The 22,988-nt window shown below is 37.8% G+C and overlaps 1 protein-coding gene and 1 pseudogene across 1 annotated transcript; both read left to right on the top strand.

Annotated features, from left to right (window-relative positions):
* The first annotated feature begins 847 nt into the window (after positions 1-847).
* Positions 848-9,185, top strand: LOC141110510 (chemerin-like receptor 1). Its single transcript, XM_073601891.1, has 2 exons — positions 848-1,195; positions 6,463-9,185. The coding sequence occupies exon 2, from the start codon at positions 6,497-6,499 to the stop codon at positions 7,562-7,564; it is 1,068 nt and encodes a 355-aa protein (XP_073457992.1). The 5' UTR covers positions 848-1,195; positions 6,463-6,496; the 3' UTR covers positions 7,565-9,185.
* Positions 9,186-16,036: 6,851 nt separating this feature from the next.
* Positions 16,037-22,222, top strand: LOC141109965 (chemerin-like receptor 1; annotated as a pseudogene).
* Positions 22,223-22,988: the final 766 nt, after the last annotated feature.

Consider the following 22,988-nt stretch of genomic DNA (forward strand, 5'->3'; position numbering starts at 1 on the left):
ACAACTGGTGGAAGGTTTTTTTTTTGCCTTAAAAAAAAACCTTCTGGCTTTACAACCACTTTAACCACTTGCTGACCACCGCATTTACATTGCAGAATGGCACGGGCAGGCAAAGGGGCGCACCCTTACGTCCCTTTGAATTTGCTGCCTAGCAGGTGTGCGCATGTCGCCGCGCCCGCGGGTCCAGCGAACTTTATGTTCACTGGCAGCCCATGTTTGCGGCAAGGAGAGGCAGAACGGGGAGATAGCTATGTAAACAAGTCATTTCCCTGTTCTGCCTAGCAACATGACAGAGATCTACTGCTCCCTGTCATCGGGAGCAGTGATCTCTGTCAGGTTGTAGTGAGCCCATCCCCCTACAGTTAGAACACATCCAGGGAACACACTTAACCCCTTGATCGCCCCCTAGTGTTTAACTCCTTCCCTGCCAGTGTCATTTATACAGTATAATCCGTGGCTATTTGTAGCTCTGATCCCTGTATGAATGTCAGCGGTCCCAAAATAGTGTCAAAAGTGTCCGATGTGTCCACCATAATGTTGCAGTCCCGATAAAAATCGCAGATCTCCGCCATTACAAGTAAAAAAAAAATAATAAAAATGCCATAAATCCATCCCCTATTTTGTAGAGGCTATAACTTTTGCGCAAACCAATCAATATACACTTATTGTATTTTTTTTTACCAAAAATATGTAGAAGAATACATATCGGCCTAAACTGATGAAGAAATTTGTTTTTTTCTATTTTTTGGGGATATTTATTATAGCAAAAAAGTTAAAAAATATTGCTTTTTTTTTCAAAATTGTCTGTCTTTTTTTGTTTATAGCGCAAAAAATAAAAGCCGCAGAGGTGATCAAATACCACCAAAAGAAAGCTCTATTTGTAGGAAAAAAAAGACGTCAATTTTGTTTGGGTACAGCTTTGCACGACTGCGCAATTGTCAGCTAAATTGACACAGTGCCGTATCACAAAAAAAATGCTCTAGTCAGTAAGGGGGTAAATCCTTCCGGGGCTGAAGTGGTTAAGGAGAATCTTTGAAAAAGGATGTTACCTTACTGTAAACTTCCCTGTATTGCGCAGTAACATAGGAAGTATTATTGCAACTCAGCATGTGTATAAATATATGTCTCAACATCACCAGCAAGGTCCATAAGAAAAGCAAAGATTTGGGAAAACATCAACAGCTACAAAATCCAAGTAAGTAACATTGTACATCCTTTCATATTTTATTACATTTATAAAAAAACAAAAAAAAAAACATACAGAAGGAAAGAAACAAATGATACAAAAACTGATGTTGATTTACTAACAGCAAACGGGCAGTTCTCTTTGCAATGGAAGTTGCACTTTGCAAGGGAATTTTACCCAGACATGGAATGTGGTGATGCTTGCTAACTTTCGTCATTCAATCATGTGCAAGCACAGATATTGCTTTTATTTTTTTATTCCTTGAATTTGATTGGGTATTTTTTGCAAAGTTACATTTCCCCACATCATTTGCTAGGCTCTGGAGAAAATATCCTTGCAAAGAATAACTTCCCTTGTGATATGAACTGCCTAATTGTCTTTAGTGAATCCAGTCTGTTTTGTTTTATGAGCTGGTCCAAAAGAGAGACAGAGTAATTGCTTACATGTAGATATCTTTAAGCTTACATTATGAGTTTATACATAATCGAAATAGGCAGTAGCCACAGTTATATATTAAGAATTAAAGTTCCATGATGCGGCAAACTAACCTATCAATAGTGTTATGAAAGCAAACCTATGCATCCATGTCATTGAAAATGTAACCAAGTGAGACAGGGAGGTTTTCTAACTGGGGTTAGAAAGTTATATTATTTTATATCCGTGCCTTTGAAGAGCTGACTGTATACATTCTACACTAAGGTAATAAATTCATTATACAACTCCACTTTTTATAATATTATAAGACCAGACAGGGAAGTATAATAAATAATTAAATTAAATACATAACAAAATTAATTAAATAAGTATAATAAATTTAATAAATAAAGAGGAAGACAGTCTTGGCAATTTTTGATTGCCTTTAGTGTTTTTATGTTTATACTGTATTTAATATCATATATGTCATATAGTTAACAATTTATTTTGTTTGGCCTGTTTGACTTATTGTTATATTAATACACATTTTATTTCCATTGAAAAATACATTTTTGACTAAGAATCTTTACCTAGTTTGGTTTATTATTACCACTGGGTTTCATTGCTAGTAAGTACAGTATCTCACATAAGTGAGTACACCCCTCACATTTTTGTAAATATTTGATGTCATTGGTAACTTATATTAGTTTAAAGATACCATTAATGACCCATAAATGCATATTTAAATACCAAATTTAAAGAGAATACATGTAGATGGTAATATCATATTTACAGTATCTCGCAAACGTGAGTACACCCCTCACATTTTTGTAAAGATTTTATTATATCTTTTCATGTGACAACACTGAAGAAATGACACTTTGCTGCAATGTAAAGTAGTGAGTGTACAGCTTGTATAACAGTGTAAATTTGCTGTCCCCTCAAAATAACTCAACACACAGCCATTAATGTCTAAATTGCTGGCAACAAAAGTGAGTACACCCCTAAGTGAACATGTCCAAATTGGGCCCAATTAGCCATTTTCCCTCCCCGGTGTCATTTGACTCGTTAGTGTTACAAGGTCTCAGGTATGAATGGGGAGCAGGTGTGTTAAATTTGGTGTTATCGCCATCATTCTCTCATACTGGTCACTGGAAGTTCAACATGGCACCTCATGGCAAAGAACTCTCTCAGGATCTGAAAAGAAAGAATTGTTGCTCTACATAAAGATGGCCTAGTCTATAAGAAGATTGCCAAGACCCTGAAACTGAGCTGCAGCAGTGTGGCCAAGACCATACAGTGGTTTAACAGGACAGGTACCACTCAGAACAGGCCTTGCCATGGTGGACCAAAGAAGTTGAGTGCAGCCTGTCAGTGCTCAGACCATACGCTGCACACTGTATCAAATTGGTCTGCATGTCTGTCGTCCCAGAAGGAAGCCTCTTCTAAAGATGATGCACAAGAAAGACCGCAAACAGTTTGCTGAAGACAAGCAGACTAAGGACATGGATTACTGGAACCATGTTCTGTGGTCTGATGAGACCAAGATAAACGTATTTGGTTCAGATGGTGTCAAGCGTGTGTGGCGGCAACCAGGTGAGGAGTACAAAGACAAGTGTGTCTTGTCTACAGTCAAGCATGGTGGTGGGAGTTTAGTGGTCTGGGGCTGCATGAGTGCTGCCGGCACTGGGGAGCTACAGTTTATTGAGGGAACCATGAATGCCAACATGTAGTGTGACATACTGAAGCAGAGCATGACCTCCTCCCTTTGGAGACTGGGTCACAGGGTAGTATTCCAACATGATAATGACTCCAAACACACCTCCAAGACGACCACTGCCTTGCTAGAGGGTAAAGGTGATGGACTGGTCAAGCATGTCTCCAGACCTAAACCCTATTAAGCATCTGTGAGGCATCCTCAAATGGAAGGTGGAGGAGTGCAAGGTCTCTAACATCCACCAGCTCCATGATGTTGTCACGGAGGAGTGGAAGAGGACTTCAGTGGCAACCTGTGAAGCTCTGGTGAACTTCATGACCAAGAGGCTTAAGGCAGTGCTGGAAAATAATGGTGGCCACACAAAATATTGAAACTTTGGGCCCAATTTGGACTTAGGTGTGTACTCACTTTTGTTGCCAGCAGTTTAGACATTAATGGCTGTGTGTTGAGTTATTTTGAGGGGACAGCAAATTTACACTGTTATACAAGCTGTACACTCACTACTTTGCATTGTAGCAAAGTGTCATTTCTTCAGTGTTGTCACATGAAAAGATATAATAAAATATTTACAAAAATGGGGTGTATTCACTTTTGTGAGATACTGTAAATATCATATTACCATCTACATATATAACAAGTTACCAATTACAAAATTAAATAATATTACATTTCATATTTCATACAATGTATATGACATATAATATACTATGTTAAATATATCTTCCATTTTATTTCGTTTAGCTTGCTTGAATTATTCTTTTCATATTTTTGCATTATATTTTAGTTGAGAAATATATTATTGACTAAGAATCTTTGCCCAATTTGGGTTATTATTTACACTGCGTTTTATTGCTGTTAATTAAGTGGTTTAAATTGGTGGTACGATCTAATAAACAAGTATCGTATTTTCATTGACATATTGCACAGTGGCGGCTGGTGGTATATTTTCTTTTTTGGGGGGTTGGGGGGGTGCCACAGAGCACTGCATCCCAAGCCCACCCTTTTTTGAAGACTATTAAAGCCTCTGGCTCTAATTCTGTGCTTCTAAAAAAAAACAAAAAAAAAAACCCTGTTTGAATCCATGTGTCTGGCGTCGCGTTTAGCGGTGTTTTGCCATGTTTTGCCGCGTTTGCGTTAAAAAAAAAAAAAAAATATATATATATATATATATATATATATATATATATATATATATATATATATATATATATTTTTTTTTTTTTTTTAAAATAGCCAAAAATTAAAAACGCCTGTAAATAAAACATGGCTAAATGCGAGTTACCACGTTTAGAAGCATTTGGCGCTTGAAATGCCTCTAACCTCAGCTTCTGAAAGCATTTTTTTGCGTTCTAAAAAAAGCCTCTAAACTCAACTGCCTGGAAACGACTGTAAACGACCCTGTGTATATGTACTGATAAGATAACATAGAGGAGAGTTCAGGAGCAGTTGAAAAAAAATGCCCAACTGCTCCTAAACGTCCGTTTACCAGCAGCAGTGTACATGAGGCCTAATAGTGACAACCAGCAATTCCCTCACTTTGGAGGGATTTCCTTTCACTTCTAGTTTTGTCTATGGAACAGGAAGTGCAAGGGAAATCTCTCTAATGGGACAGAGATGCAGAAAAAAAAAACCTAAATGAAAAAAAGGTTTTGCCTTTAGTTCTATTTTAACTCTTCTCCATGCTATTAAAAAAAACAAAAAAAAAACAATGGCTTTAGTTAGCATTTAAAATGATTAGGTCTTTTAAGTTGAATTTTGGGATATGAAAAGATTGTCTAAATACAGGAACAATGTGTATTCTTACTTGATTCGTAGTATGCTTTGCATTTTTTTTCCATATCTGTGCAATAAACCAGTGCAAAACTTTGCAGAATTTTCCTATAATAAAGACCAATCATTGCTGCTCTCTGTCTTTGTGCAGGGGGACTGGTCTTGGCTCCGCCCCTCCTGCTTTCTGCAGACAGACGGTAGTGGGTGGGGCCTGGTGGGTCCCTCCCACAGCTTTGCTCCCTGCACAGGCCATGTATAGCAAAGTGATGATGTCATCACTACTGTTACAAGGTAATAATAACTGGGCTTGTAAAAGCACTTAATGCCGAACATGTTCACTGCCGAATGTGTTTTTTTTTTTTCGTTTTCGTTTTGTTCGTATTTTTTTTATGTTTTTGGATCATTCGTTATGATCGATACTTGTTATTTCAAATAAATTTGTGACTTTGGATAAATTCTTATTCGTTTCGTTCACTAGCAGGCTGTTAGTGAACAGGCTATTAGTGAATGTAACGAATACGGATTTATCCAAAGTTATAAATGATCCAAAAAAACAAATGCAGGATAATTCGTAACTTCGGATAAATTCGTATTCGTTACATTCACTAACAGACAAATTTGAAAGGAAATTCCAATACTTGTAATTTAATAGGTATAACTATTATTATAGTTTTTATTATTGTTATTTATTATTAATAAATAATTATTATTAAAAAAACTATAGTAATGATTAATAAACACAATTTTTAAATTATAATAGAAATTATCCGAATGTTTTTTGTTCTTTCGGGTTTTCGAAATTTCTGATTTTCTGTCTTATTTTCATATATTCTTTTGAATTTTCGGATTTTCATTCTTATTTTCTGATTTTCTGATTTTAGAATTTTCAGATTTTCATTTATCCAAATTTTTGGATTCTCATTCTTTCTGACTTTCGTATTTTTTCATTTTCATTTTTTCGGATTTTCCAATTTTGAATTTTCGTTTTTATTAAAAAAAATTTTTGGAAAAAAATGGTTAAGTGGTCTTTTGTTCATTTGGATTTTTCAGAATTAATGAATATGCCGAATTTTGCCAAAAAACTAATTCAGAATGAACCGAATTGCACATGTCTACTTAATGCACACAAAATGGATTGTTTATCAATTATAGCTATTGAGGAATATATTTGACTGAAAGTTTTTTTGCCGGGAATTCAACTTTTATTAATGTTTTGTTTAATGAACCCAAATTTTGCAGTCAGTGCCTTTTCACTATGCACACAGCACAGCAGAATTTAAGTTTAGTCTAATGCCTATTTCATGTTTTATATAACTCTACAACGCTAGATTGCTAGATTGATTATTAAACTTCTTTTTTCATTTACATTTTCTAGCATTTCTTGCTCCCAACTGTGTTTTGGGAGAAAGATGGATTTCACTGTGTCATATCCAACTGCTGATGTCACTCAAGGAGAAGCTGTGAGCAGCTCTGTCACCAACAATATATCCATTATGCCAACCTATAATGACTATGATGAAAGACTGAGATATGCTCTCCGTATCATCTACATAATCGGACACTCTTTGGCTTTTGTGCTCGGGACAATAGGAAATGGACTGGTCATCTATTTCACAGTCTTCAAGATGAAAAGGACCGTTAACATTGTGTGGTTTCTCAATTTAGCCATAGCTGACTTCATCTTTATGTTTGTCCTCATCTTCAGAATTGTCACCGTAGCCATACATTTTAATTGGGTTTTTGGTGGATTCATGTGTAAGATGAACAATGCGATTTTCTTCATCAATCTTTATGCCAGTATCTTCCTGATCACCGCTATCAGCATTGACCGTTGCATCTCTGTCATATACCCTGTTTGGTGCCAAAATCACCGAACTCCAAGGCTGGCATCATATGTGGCCCTGGCAATTTGGTTTCTAGCAATCATTTTCAGTGTGCCGTATTTCATATACCTAGACACAAAGGTCGTTGGCAAGAGAACTGTCTGCACTTATAACATTGAAGACGAAGAAGTTGCAAAGGCAATAGATATTAGTCTGGCCATTTCAAGATTCATCTTCAGTTTTGTCATTCCTTTAGTTGTTATCATCTCATGTTATGCAATCATTCTGTTGCGTATTCGAAGAAAGCGCATGACCACATCTAGCAAGCCGTTCAAAATTGCTGTAGCCGTAATCATTGCATTTTTTGTGTGCTGGTTTCCCCTCCATTTATTCTTCTTCCTGGAACTATCTTTGGATTATGGTGGCAAACGTCATCTCAAGTATGTTGTACTGATCGCAATACCACTCTGTAAAAATCTGGCTGTTATAAATAGCTGTATCAACCCTATTCTCTATGTATTCGTTGGTCGGGATTTCAAAGAAAAGTTCTGGAGATCCTTCCAGTCGATATTTGAGAGCGCTTTCATGGAGGAACCAATCCAAGCAAGCTCCAGGAGTAAGTCAAGGTCAACTGCAGATTCTCAGCTGTTGTAAAATGAAAGGACACTTGCAAAATGAGATATATTATATAGTATATAAGCTGATAGAACCTAAGCTATTTTTTTCAATAATTTGTATACAATTAGAGGTAAGGAAATATACTTGTTTTTATTAGAGTTACCAGGGTTGGATCACATCGAACAGAAAATATCATTAAATGAACACAGCAATTTACATTTATTTAAAGGAGATCCTGGGTTTACTAATTGGAATACTAATCAGTACCACGTTAGGACAAAACTAATGAAACAACTACTGAATGGCAAGGACTTGAATGCTTTTGGATTTGCCATAGCCATATTCCATAGTCATCAATGATATTCACTAAATAATGTTCTCTATTTCCTAATGTGCATCACCTTGACGACCACCTGGCTTATGCAGGCAGACCACCAGGACCCTTGGATCCGTGAGAGACCAAATGAGACACAGGAAACAGGCTTGAGTGTGTGTTCATAAGATCTCTGACTTTATTGAATACAACAGTAGAATATATACCAGTAAAAATACATGTCTAAGGGTTACTCAAACTTTACACTCAGTACTTTCTTATCAAGAGTTAGGCTGCTTGACTAGATAACAAGAAATAGCTGATGACTTGCTGATACAAATTCGACTTAACCACAATATCTCATATGGTGCGGTTCTATGCAAACTTTTAAGCTAATTATGGCAAAACTCACACAACAACACACACAAAAAGTTCACTTCTACTTTTATGTAAAATGGAAGAGAATCTAAGATGGAGTCAGTTGTTTATACATTCTATTACAGTAGTGGTAGAAGCTTCTGATGGGTCCATGGCATCTGAAAACCTGGCTCCCACCCTGACTTAAAGCCGATTGACTCTTTTCCATCCATTGTACCAATGTTGGCATTATCATGACATTTCCTGTGAAGATAATTTGAAAAAAATAAAAATAAAAGGAATAATGAGAATGATGATACAGAAGAGGTTCATATAAGAGGTACTTATCAGCCAAAAAAGTTGTCTACTCACAGGGCTTAAAAGGTGAATACACAGTAATGAATTTTCATTTTGATGTTTTGATGAGGCACAAGCTCGTCTTCCTCAGGAGCTTGTGCCTTGTTGAATCATCGAAACAAAACTTAACTTCTTTGGGGTTGATTTACTAAAACTGGAAAATGCAAAAACGTGCTGCTCTGCATAGAAACCAATCAGCTTCTAGGTTTTAGTGTCAAAGCTTAATTGTACAAGCTGAAGTTAAAAGCTGATACCTACCATGCACAGGTTAGACATGTGCGATTAGTTTTGTACGATTCGAAAATTTGTACGAATTTCTGTAAATTCGTACATTCGGGAGGATCCGAAATATGAATCGCTATGCTTCCGAATTTTGTACGAAATACAAAATTTCGTTTACCAATTTCGGATCCAAATTCCGTTAGAACTGAAACATGACTGGTGTTTTGTTGACCAATCAGAGGTTTTCTTCTGCTGTTGAGTGAGGGTTGGGAAAATGACCTTTTTTGATATGGGGGTGGGAGACTGGTACTGGTAGTCGATGGGAGATTCAGAATTGGACAAAATAAGAATGTCCGTTAATTACGATTATTCGTTATAATGAAGTTAAAAACCCAGGAAGTCAGCACAGCACAGGGATGGTGGGAGCCCCTCATAATGAGCACAGCACAGGGATGGTGGGAGCCCCTCATAATGATAAATTCATCATAATGAACTTTCGTAATTGTTACGAAAAGTTAACAAACCTAACGAAAATTCGTATTTCATACGAATCCAAATTGAATTTCGGACAGGAATTACAAAATACAAATTACCGGCTAATACAGAACGGAACAAAATACATTTATTGAAGGCACACATGTCTAGCACAGATGCATCAGATTTTTCACTCTCTAGTTTTAGTAAATCAACCCCTGTGTGTTGTTCACCTTTTAAGCCCTATGAGTGCTGCTTTATCTTTTGGATTATATATACTTCATGCCTTGATATCAGGCCCATCGGATATGTGTGCAGTGGCAACTATTGAAATATGTCAGAGGTAAGAATGCGAGAAGCAGTAACTGCTGACATCACAAATGGCATTAGTCGCAAATGTACAATATAAGATTGTATTACTACATTATTCATTTATTTGAAAAATTGGAGGAAAAAAAGCTGCATGCATCGCTCCATCCCTATTAAAGCAGGACAATAGTGTCCAATAATTCCTGTCCCCACACTCCTGACTGTAAAATTGATTAACTGAGACTATTTGTTGATTTTAACAAATTTAGTGGAGCTTGAATGCTACCTCCAAAAAGACTAGAATTATATGATTCACAAAATTGGCCAATACATTGCTGATGAAAACCCATCCGCAAACAAATGTATTTCAGATCATATTAGAGCACAAGTGACTCATAGAGATAATAGATTCTTATTATAGGAGAGTAAATACAAGAAAAGCCAAAGCCATGAGCATTCGTTTGGGTTTAACAAGTTTGGGTTTGAATTAAACATAATTACATTTTACTTACATTGTATCTTTATCTTATCAAAGGGATACACTTCTGTATATAATTGTGTGTATTTCTTTATATCTTGTAAAAGACTATTATAAATAAATAAAAAAATATACAAAACCTTTTGGTGCTTCTGAGAGCTTTTATTTGCTTACCTGACTTCTAGAGAAGGAAGTTTTATAAATGCACAAATACAATCATATATAATAAAGGGTTTACCACAAAGGCCAAGATGCCCCCATCCAAAAAAAAAAAAAAAAACACTTACAAAGAAGTCCACTAGAATTTTTTAGAAGGCCATAAATTGACCTGTTTTTTCAACATATTTATTCTGTATAATAAACTTTTTTGATACATTTTTACTCCTTGGTACCGCTATAGTCCTTCAGTTAGGGTTTGTGTTTATGAATTTTTCAGGATGAGGTACTGGACTAACATTGTCCACAATTAAGGGCTCCCAATCTTTTTTTTTGTATATAAATGCACAAATACAATACAAAAACACTCACTTAAGTCCCCTGGAATTTTTTAGAAGGCCATACAACAAATGTACATATAACATGTTAAGGTCGATCATTTTATAGAAAACATGAGAATAAAAATGGATTGGAGTAATTTGGGATTTAATTATAGACATCCCTTCAGCAACATCAAACTTGTGATGAAGTGAACTATGTTTTAGAAAACGTGTTGAAATTATGATGTTCTTCGACTTCTTTTATTGATTTATATGCGGTTTACTGAATAGTGTTTGAATAAATGTGTGACTATGTATTGAGAAGAAGAAGTTGTAACACACTATGGGGGTTATTTACGAAAGGCAAATCTACTTTGCACTGGAAGTGCACTTGGAAGTGCAGTCGCTCTAAATCTAAGGGGTAGATCTGAAATGAGCGGAAGCTCTCTTGATTTTATCATCCATTCATGTGCAAGCTAAAATGCTGTCTTTTATTTTCCTTGCATGTTCCCCTTGGATCTACATCGACTTTACTTCCAAGTGCACTTATAGTGCACTTTTAAGAGCATTTGCAGTGCAAAGTGGATTTTCCTTTCGTAAATAACCCCCTTTGCTTTGCTTCTGGTGCATTTTTTTGTTTTTAAACCATTTTTACATTGATCGACTTTTTTTATGTTATATGTGTATCTCTTAAAAAATCCTAGGGGTGATTTTCTTCTGAGTTCTTTGTAGATGCACACATACAATATACTTTGTAAATGTTACAAAATAGATCATACATATCAAGCATCAGCTCCAGCTTCTCTGTTTGTTCTTTAGTATCAAGCCAAAATGCAGGGGATAACTGAAACTTAGCTAGATCTGTGAAGCCTCTGTATAGTCTATTAGAACAGTGGTCCCCAACCTTTTTGGCACCGGGGACAGGCGCTGTTGAAGAAAATTGTGCCAAGGGCCGTGTGGGGGGGTATGCGGCTTTTCACTGGCAATTTATCGGGGCAATGGCTGGTGTTGGCGCTTCAATCATCCCGTCACAATCATTGATATGGTGTCAGGATGATTGAAGCGCATTATTTCTATTATTACATTGTAATATATAATGAAATAGTTCAACTCACCATAATGCAGAATGTGCCAGAGTGTCACTTGCCACGTCACCTGCCTTCAGATGCATTCTGTCCCTTGCCACGTCACCTGCTACCAGATGCAGATTGTCACTTGCCATGTCACCTGCCTTCATATGCAGCTTGTCACTTGCCACGTCACTTGTCACCAGATGCATTTTGTCCCTTGCCCCGTTGCCTGCCACCAGATGTGGATTGTCACTTGCCACGTCACCTGCCACCAGATGCATTTTGTCCCTTGCCATGTCACCTGCCACCAGATTTGGATTGTCACTTGCCACGTGATCTGCCATCAGATGCAGCTTGTCATTTGCCACGTCGCCTGCCACCCCAGGAAGATTGTCACTGCAGTGGTGGCAGCACAGGTGTGCGCATTAGTTCAGAGGCAAGCCTGGAGTAGTGGGTAGTGAGGGAGAACAGTGGTAATGGGGGGGAGGGCGCGGGGCGTGGGTAGTGAGAGATGATGCCTCACCTCCAGCAGTGCATTGGTGTTCTGCTGCGCTGTGTCAGTAATGCAGGCGGGCGGTGAGAGATGATCTCATCTCTCTGCTCGCTCACCTCAGTATAGCGGGCCCGCTGTGAGCACTGAACAGCGGTGATGCGGGTGGACAATGAGAGATGATGTCATCTCCCTGCTCGCTCTGATGCCACCGCTCATCAAACAGTGCAGCCTTCGCAGCCTGGCTGCAAACAGGCCATGGCCCGGCAGTGGGCCGCGGCCCGGGGGTTGATGACCCCTGTATTAGAAGATGAGGAAGTTCGAATTCTGTACACAGAAAGTTGTGTCATGGTCATACGAAAGTAAATGTTAGAAACTCATAGCTGGCTTTATATTGAAATATAAACATCATTATTAGCAGCATGGATTACAAAAAGTTGCTTGTGTACCAATCATAAACTGTATACTACACCAAGGTTGTTGTCAAAACAACGTTTCCTTTTTAGGAATTGCAACATTATTTCAGCATTTTATTACTTTGTTATAACCACGGTTGCATAATTAACTTCTAAATAACCTCAACTTACTGTAACTGGAGCAGTTAGGAAACTTCATGTTAGCATGGTGTCCTTGTTACCTGTTATATTTCATATACTAAAAAAAAAAAAAAAAATCTATCTATCTATCTATCTATCTATCTATCTATCTATCTATCTATCTATCTATCTATCTATCTATCTATCTATCTATCTATCTATCTATCTATCTATCTATCTATCTATCTATCTATCTATCTATCTATCTATCTATCTATCTATCTATCTATCTATCTACCTCTCTATCTATCTATCTATATATATATCTATATATAGATATATCTATATATGTATACACACTATGTTACCAAAGTTTAGGGACACCTGCCTTTACACACATGTGAAAGTTAATGGCATCCAAGTCTTAGTCCGTATGGTTCAATATTGAGTTGGCCCACCCTTTGCAGCTATAACAGCTTCAACTCCTCTGGGAAGGCTGTCCACAAGGTTTAGGAGTGTGTCTATGGGAATGTTTGACCATTCTTCCAGAAGTGCATTGTGAGGTACTGATGTTAGATGAGAAGGCCTGGCTCACAGTCTGCACTCTAATTCATCCCAAAGGAGTTCTATTGGATTGAGGTCAGGACTCTGTTAGACATGTGCGTTTTGTTTCGTATGAATCAAAAATTCGTATGAATTTCCATAAATTCGTACATTCGGGAGGATCCGAAATACGAATTGCTATGCTTCCGAATTTTGTACGAAATATAAAATTTACGAATTTCGAATCCAAATTCCGTTACAACGGAAACGTGACTGGTGTTTTGTTGACTAATCAGAGGTTTTCTTCTGCTGCTGAGTGAGGGTTGGGAAAATGACCTTTTTTAATATGGGGGTGGGAGACTGGTACTGGTAGTCGATGGGAGATTCAGAATTGGACAAAATAAGAATGTTCGTTAATTATGATTATTCGGTATGATGAAGTTTATTAGCCCAGGAAGTCAGCACAGCACAGGGATGGTGGGAGCCCCTCAGAATGAGCACAGCAGGGGTACAGCCCCAGGAGGAAGTCAGCACAGCACATGGAGGGAAGTTCCTCCTGGGGCTGTACCCCTGCTGTGCTCATTCTGAGGGGCTCCCACCATCCCTGTCCTGTGCTCATTATGAGGGGCTCCCACCATCCCTGTGCTGTGCTGACTTCCTGGGGCTGTAACCCTGCTGTGCTCATTATGAGGGGCTCCCACCATCCCTGTGATGTGCTGACTTCCTGGATTTGTACCCTGCTGTGCTCATTATGAGGGGCTCCCACCATCCCTGTGCTGTGCTGACTTCTCCGAGCAGGGGTACAGCCCCAGGAGGAAGTCAGCACAGCACAGGGATGGTGGGAGCCCTTCATAATGAGCACAGCACAGGGATGGTGAGAACCCCTCATAATAAGTACAGCAGGGGTCTCTGAGGTTTTTATTTTTTGCTCTATAAACAAAAAATACAGACAATTAAACATTTTTTTTTTACTTTCTGCTATGGAACATATCCAATAAAAAAATGTAAAAAATCTAATTTATTCATCAATTTAGACCAATATGTATTTTGCTACATATCCCAAGATCCCAATAAGCGTATATTGATTAATTTGTGCAAAAGTTACTGCATCTATAAACTATGAGATCGTTTTATGGCATTTTTATTCATTTATTTCTTTATTTTTACTAGTAATGGTGGTGATCAGTGATTTTTAGTGGGACTGCAACATTGTGGCGGACAAATCGAACACTTAACTGACAATTTTGACACTTTTTTGGGGACCAGGGACATTATTACAGTGATCAGTGCTAAAAGTATATGCACTGTTATGCCCCGTACACACGGTCGGACATTGATCGGACATTCCGACAACAAAATCCATTATTTTTTTCAGACGGATGTTGGCTCAAACTTGTCTTGCATACACACGGTCACACAAAGTTGTCGGAAAATCCGATCGTTCTGAACGCGGTGACTTAAAACACGTACGTTGGGACTATAAACGGGGCAGTAGCCAATAGCTTTTGTCTCTTAATTTGTTCTGAGCATGCGTGGCACTTTGTGCGTCTGATTTGTGTACACACGATCGGAATTTCCGACAACGGATTTTGTTGTCGGAAAATTTTATAGCAAGCTCTCAAACTTTGTGTGTCGGAAATTCCGATGGAAAATGTGTGATGGAGCCTACACACGGTCGGAATTTCCGACAACAAGGTCCTATCACACATTTTCCGTCGGAAAATCTGACCGTGTGTACGGGGCATTACTGTACTAATGACACTGGCAGGGAAGGGGTTAACATCAGGGGCGATCAAAGGATTAAATGTGTCCCTGGCGGATGCTTGCTAACTGTGTGGGGGTTGCTCTGACTGGAGGAAGACAAAGATCTGTGTTCCTATTGACCACCAATAAAAAGAATATTATACCACTGACCATCAATACAAAGTATTTTATTTTATCACTGACCACCATTGCAATGAACAGTGTAAAAATAAAAAATACAAAGTAAAATAAATAAGGAAGAAAGATAAAAAAAATATTTTTGCACCATTGCAAGGAACACTAATGCACATAATTTGATTTTACTAATGACCACCGATGCAAAGAACGTTGTTATAATACAGAACACCAATACAAAGTATTATATTTTACCACTGACCACTAATGCAAAGAATTTTATTTTACCACTGAACACCAATGCATTAGAAAATTGAATGAATGTCCTTAAAGCAGAGTTCCAGCCTGTATTAAAAAATAAAATAAAAGTCAGCAGTTACAAATACTGTAGCTGCTGACTTTTTATAAGAACACTTACCTGTCCAGGTATCCCACAATGTCGGCACCCAAAGCTGATTCAACTATTGGCTTCGGGTGCAGGTGTCGGATCCTTACTGATGGAAACAGAAACAGAAGCCTGTTTCCTACTGTGCATGTGCGAGGTGCGCTGCGCTTTTGTGAATGGTCCCGCTGTCTTCTAGGACCTATGTGGCTCCCATAAGGTAGCGGGGGGGGGAAGCAGCAGGGGCCAGAAATTCTGTAGATGGCCGCAAACATTGCAGAGGAGGGGGAGGGTGCGAACAAGCGGAGCTTCCACTTTTGGGTGGAGCACCACTTTAAAATGAAGAATTTTGAACAGGCTTCTACTGGTGTATACCCAAATGAAGTTGGGAATTACCCTCACATTTCCTCTCCTTTCCCACACAGGAAGTGAATGGGAATCTCCCCAATAAGCTGATAGGGCTTTTAAGCCTTTCCTACTCTATCAAAAAGAAGAAAAAAGAGTTTGGGCTATATATACAATTTCATTAGGAACATCTTTGAAAGAGGAAGTTACGTTATTGTAAAATTCCTTGTATTGCTAAGTAACATCTGGTAAGTGTTTTTGCAACTTAGCATGTGTATATATGACTCCACAACATCAGCAAAGCTCATTAGCAGAGCCTAGATTTGGGAATAAACCTCAACAGCTGCAAATCCAAGTAAGTAACATCACAAATATATACACACACTAGTACAAATACACTTGAAAATATTTCTACATCTTTTTATGTTTGTGACTGTAACGAGATAAGTGTGGTAAATGTTATACTTAGGTAAAAATACAGATTATAATTCCACTTTTATAGTATTTTAGGACCATGCAGTGAAGTATAAACCATTTTTAGGTAATAATTACATAAACCATTTATTAGGTAAAAGACAGATAATCTTGACATGTGTAAAAACAGAGTCACGCTAGTATTAGTAATTAGACATGCTAGATAATTGAAATTGCAACATAAACATACACATAAAGTCCAAAGAATTATCAAATAAATGTGAGTTCCCAATGGGTGATATAACAGAAAAACAAAGTTGAGCTTGAAGACGCTACACCACTCATGATTCCCACTCAAGGTATCGCGTGAAAGGAAATCTGGTTCTGTACGACCATCCTTGGTTAATTCAGGCAGACCACCGGGATCCTTGGATCCGAGAGAGACCACGTGAGACACAGGAAACAAGCTGGAGTGTGTTCATAAGATCTTTGTCTTTATTGAATACAACAGTAGTATATATACCAGTAAAAATACATGTCTAAGGGTTATTCAAACTTTACACTCAGTACTTTCTTATCAAGACTTAGGCTGCTTGACTAGATAACAAGAAAGAGCTGACTTGCTGACACAGATTTGGCTTAACCACAGTATCTCATAGGGTGTGGTTCTATGCAAACTTTTAAGCTGATTATGGCAAAACTCACACACACACAAATGTTCACTTCTACTTTATGCAAAATGGAAGAGAATCTAAGATGGAGTGAGTTGTTTATATATTCTATTACATTATGCAGTCTACATATATCCCCGTGCGCAGCTGACCACCAGAGACACCGCCACTTTAAATGAAAAAAGTGCCTGCTTACTAGCTGTACTGGACCTCTTTTTACAAAAGGCCAGTAACACTTTTGGCTAATTACCCTGCCAGGGCCTTTAACCACTTTAAGACCGGGCCAATTTTTCAGACTTGTTGTTTACAAGTTAAAATAATTTTTTTTTGCTAGAAAATTACTTAGAACCCCCAAACATTATATATACATTTTTTTCTAACACCCTAGAGAATAAAATGGCGGTCAATACTATCTGTCACACCGTATTTACGCAGCGGTCTTACAAGCGCACTTTTTTTGGAAAAAATACACTTTTATTGAATTAAAAAATAAGACAACAGTAAAGTTAGCCCAATTTTTTTTAATACCGTGAAAAATGTTACCCCGGGTAAATTGATACCCAACATGTCACTCTTCAAAATTGCTCCCGCTCGTGGAATGGTGACAAATGTTTATCCTTAAAAATCTCCATAGGCAACGTTTAAAAAATTCTACAGGTTGCATGTTGTGCTAGAATTATTGCTCTTGCTCTACCGATCGTGGTGGTACCTCACATGTGTGGTTTGAACACCGTATTCATATGCGGTTGCTACTCACGTATGCGTTCGCTTCTGCACTCGAGCTCGGCGGGATGGGGCTCGTTAAAATTTTTATTTTATTTTTCTTATTTATTTTACTTTTTATTTTTTATTTAAAAAAAAAATGTGTCACTTTTATTCCTATTACAAGGAATGTAAACATCCCTTATAATAGAAAAAAAAAGCATGACAGGACCTCTTAATTATGAGATCTGGGGTCAAAAAGACCTCAGATCTCACATTTGCAATTAAAAAAAAATTTTAAAAAGTAGTTTGAAAAAAAAAAGTCCCTTTATGAGCTTTGGGCGGAAGTGACATTTTGACGTCACTTCTGCCCTGCAATTGTATGCCGGTGGTGGGCACCAGAGAGAGTGGCGGGAGGATCCCTCTCCCGCCACCGATAAAAGTGATCTTGCGGCGAATCTACCACAGAGACCACTTTTATCTGAAAGCGGACCACCTGCTGAAGAAGTAGATACCGGGGTTATGGTAGCTAGCTGCTGCCATAACAACGATATTGCACTTCAAAGTTCCGCTGTATAATGACGACGGGCGGTCCGTAAGTGGTTAAATGTGTTTCTGCAGACTCTCATTAGGCCATAGAAGGAATCATCCGACTCATTGCATACCATGAGTCCTGGAAGAGCGGGTTTTTGTTTTTATGCCGGCCGGCGAGATCTATTACGTGCTTTTTAATCTATTGAAATATGAGTGTAATTTCACTATCCTAAATAAAGTGTCATTGGATTTTATACTCTTTGGAGCATTTCTTGTTTTCGAGCTCAAACTACATGGACACTCCAGTCGGATGATTCCTTCTATGGCCTAAAGAAAGTCGGCAGGAACACCATTTAACCTCAGAAGACCCAAATATATAAGAAAACTGCAAAAAAAAAAAAAATCACCCTTTAGATATTGTTGTAGGAGGCCTCTAATGCAGAAATCAATTGTTTTTTTTTTGTAAATGTAATTTTGTAATTTGTGGGTACATTTTTTGTAATTGTAGAACGTTTTTAGGCGAACGTTGTAATTTTGCAACATTGGGCCTGCTTGGTAGCAGAATTACAGTCGTTTTACTCATACGGTCAGAACTAATGTAGAGACCAACAAAGGGTTTATTTGAAGGGCTTTCTGCTTGATAAGTCCTTCAACAGTATCCTATGTATCTATAAAGTAATTATCACAAAATAATAATGATACAAGTTATATTTTTTTATTAACAATCATTTATTATAATGATTATTCGTGATTATAATGAACACCATTTAAAGGCCCTGGTAGGGTATAAGCCAAAAGTGTTACTGGCATTTTGTAAAAAGAGGTCCGGCTGGTAAGCAGGCACTTTTTTCATTTAAAGTGGCGGTGTCTCTGGTGGTCAGCTGCACACGGGGATATATGTAGACTGCATGATGCCTTGAGTGGGAATCATGAGTGGTGTAGTGCCTTTGAGCTCAACTTTGTTTTTCTGTTATATCACCCATTGGGAACTCGCATTTATTTGATAATTCTTTGGACTTTATGTGTATGTTTATGTTTCAATTTCAATTACCTTGCATGTCTAATTACTATTACTAGCACATGTTTTTATACATGTCTACTTTCTGTGCTGGTATCTCACAGTAGAGTTGCTGGTTATCACATTATATGTTTGTGTTTTATTGGTTTTTATCATTATAAGCATGTTTTTTTTCCCCTATGAAGGACAATCTTGACAATTTGTAATCTGACATTAGAGCTCTATTTTTTTTTTTTTTTTTAGTTAAAGTGGTTGCAAAGGCAGTTTTTTTATGCGAATGCATCCTATGCATTAAGATAAAAAACCTACTGTGTACAGCAGCCACCCTCAGCCCCCCTAATACTTACCTGAGGTCCATCTAGATCCAGCAATGTTGCACAAGATACTTGGCTGTTCGGGACTCCCCTTCCAATTGGCGCCATTGGCACTACTACTGTCAATCAAACTCAGTGAGCCAATAAGGAGAAAAAGGGGGCAGGGCGGGGGTGGGGGCGGGCCGGGCTGCGGCTCTGTGTCTGAATGGACACACAGAGCTGCGGCTCGGCTCGGGTGCCCCATGCTGTGGGGCCACTCAGCAGGAGGGAGGGGCCAGGAGCACCGAAGAGGGACCCCAGAAGGGGGGGATAGGGGCTGCTCTGTGCAAAACCCCTGCACAGAGCAGGTAATTATAACATGTTTGTTCTTTTTAATAAAAAAAAGAAAAGAAGACTTTAGTATCACTTTAAGTCATATAGTTAGTCATATATATTACGTTTTATCTTGCTCGTGTTGTTTGATTTATTGTTTTACTGTTACATGTTATACTTCCATTGAGAAATATACTAATGACTAGCAGATATAAATAGTCAAAAAGCCTGTAAGATGGCAGAGGGGCCTGTAAATGTAGTCTTCAAAAAGACAAAGTTATCATAGATCCAAAAGGGTGTAGGTTTTACCTAAAAAGATAATGTAAGTAAATATTATTATATTATATTTTAAATAGAAGCATACACCCCCCCTCAACACACACAATTGTTGGCAATTCCCAGCTGTCAAAATGACAGCCAGGAGCTGCTGTCTAAATGTATCAAAAGTGAAAGCTTTGGCTGTCAAAAAGGGACCATCCGACAGTGTTTACAAACACTATTCAGGCACAGGATATATAGAAACACTGTTACTTTTATACCTACTGAACAGGAGGAGCTTCAGTCTGTTAATAATATCAGTTAAAGCAACCTGATAAGCAACATTTGTTCCTGTTGAACCCCCTACTAACATTTACTTTATTCTAATCAATACACATTTTTTAAAGGGAGACCATGATGATGTCATCACTATTTCTACAAGGGGAAAACTGAGCTTGCAAAGGCTTTACATGGCTAAGTCGCTAGGTTGACTGTTAAACTTTTCTGTCTTCATTTACATTTTGTAGCATTTCTTGATCCTGATTTTGTTGTGGGGGAATCATGAATTTCACATTGTCATATCCAACTCCTGATGCCACCCAAGGAGAAGCTGTGACCAGCTCTGTCCCCACCAACAATATACCTATTACACCAAATTACGATGACTACGATGAAAGACTGATATACGTTCTTCGTATCATTTACATGATCGGACACTCTTTGGCCTTTCTGCTCGGGACAATAGGGAATGGACTGGTTATCTATTTCACAGTCTTCAAGATGAAAAGGACCGTTAACATTGTGTGGTTTCTCAATTTAGCCATAGCTGATTTCATCTTCATGTTTGTCCTCATATTCAGAATCGTCACCGTTGCCCTAAATTTTCACTGGATTTTCGGTGGATTCATGTGTAGGATGAATGATGCTATTTTCTTCATCAATCTGTATGCCAGTATCTTCCTTATCACCGCTATCAGTATTGATCGTTGCATTTCCATAATTTACCCTGTTTGGTGCCAAAATCACCGAAATCCGAGGCTGGCATCCTATGTGGCCCTGGCAATTTGGATTCTAGCAATTATTTTCAGTGTGCCGTATTTTGTATTCTCTGACACAAAGGTCATTGGTAAGAGAACTGTATGCACTTATAACATTGATGACAAAGATGCCGTTATGGTAATAGACAAGAATCTGGCCATTCAAGATTTATCTTCAGTTTTGTCATTCCTTTAGCTGTTATCATCGCATGTTATGCAATCATTCTGTTGCGTATCCAAAGAAAGCGCATAATTACATCTAAGAAGCCCTTTAAAATCGCTGTCGCTGTAATAATTGCATTCTTTGTCTGCTGGTTTCCCCTCCATTTATTCTTCTTCCTGGAACTATCTTTGGATTATGGTGGCAACCATCATCTCAAGTATGTTGTACTGATCGCAATACCAATCTGTAAAAATCTGGCTGTTATAAATAGTTGTATCAACCCTATTCTCTATGTATTCGTTGGTCGAGATTTTAAAGAAAAGTTCTGGAGATCCTTCCAGTCGATATTTGAGAGCGCTTTTATGGAGGAACCTAACCAAGCAAGCTTCAAGAGTAAGTCAAGGTCAATTGCAGATTCTCAAATGTTGTGAAATTAAGGGACACATACACAGGAAGATATCTTACCACAAGCTTTAAAAGGTGACATATTATCATGGGAATTAACAGATTCAAGATTTTTGAATCACTCAGCAAGTTCCACCATGCATGTATAAGATATATTATCTTGGGACTTATCGACAGATTCAAGTAATGTTTCAGAATAGGCTGAAACAACCTGCTGCAATCTCCAATCAACAAGACCTACCATGCATGCTGGCTTGGGATAGACAAACTCATGGGACTAGGAGGCAATGTCTAACAGATACATAAAGAGTAATCTATTTATATACTGCTTCATGGCCTACAAATCACTTGAATTAAATTGATGTTCATGATTTGTTATTTATATAGCTGAGATCAGATGACTCATACTGTGTATACTATCAGGCAATGCAAACAATTTGATATGGAACTTTAAGTGAAATTTGCGTACAAAAGAAGATATATTTCTATGAGCTAATAGGACTTAAGCTATGTTTTTCAGCTGTTTGCAATAAAAGATAAGGGGATATATTTATTTTTATATCCATATTACTGAGATGAAATCACATGCCACAGGAAATATCATCCAATATACAAACATAAAATTTTACACTAATACCAACACAAAAAAGGCACCTACTAACCACCACTGAATGCAGCAGATGATAGATCGTTCCACAGGGCTGGCCCTGGTACCGTGTGATTACTGTGAACAATCACAGCGATTACATGACAGTTGTACACAATGAATGGCTTTCATTCATAGCCATTTATTGTGTACTATTGAAATGCTTTCTGTGATTGGTCACAGTGATCACATGGTACAGACAGGGCAAATCACAGCACATTTGTACCGTGAGATAGCTGTGACTAATCACAGCTATCTCAATAGTACACCCTGTGAATGAATGGATGTCATTTATAAAAATGATTGCTTATAACAGTGATCATCACTGTTATAAGCAATCATACTGTAAGGTAACTCCTGATCAATTCCCCAGAGAAGTACAGTGTCACTATAGTAATATTGAACTGTCCTGATCACAGTATATTTAAAAAAATCATAAAAAAAAATGTAAAAAAGATTAAAATGTTTTTGCATACTGTCACCTGTCATTGTCCCTGATCACCACCACACCAGTCGTATAACGCTGTACTGCTCTGCTGACAGTATGTAAAAAAAAATTGTGCAAAAAAAAAAAAAAAGATTTAATGTGTTAGTTTTCCATAAAATTGTAACATAAAAATGTTAAAATGTCAAAAAACTCTTACTAAATACCTTGGACTGAATGCTTGCCAATCATTTGGAGAATATTTGTACTGTCCTGGCATTTTAAGGCCTCAAGAATTGAGATCGGCTGCCAGTACATCAGAATTGATCAAT

The sequence above is a fragment of the Aquarana catesbeiana genome, linkage group LG10 (assembly GCF_042186555.1).
Source record: "Aquarana catesbeiana isolate 2022-GZ linkage group LG10, ASM4218655v1, whole genome shotgun sequence".
Lineage (NCBI taxonomy): Eukaryota > Metazoa > Chordata > Amphibia > Anura > Ranidae > Aquarana > Aquarana catesbeiana.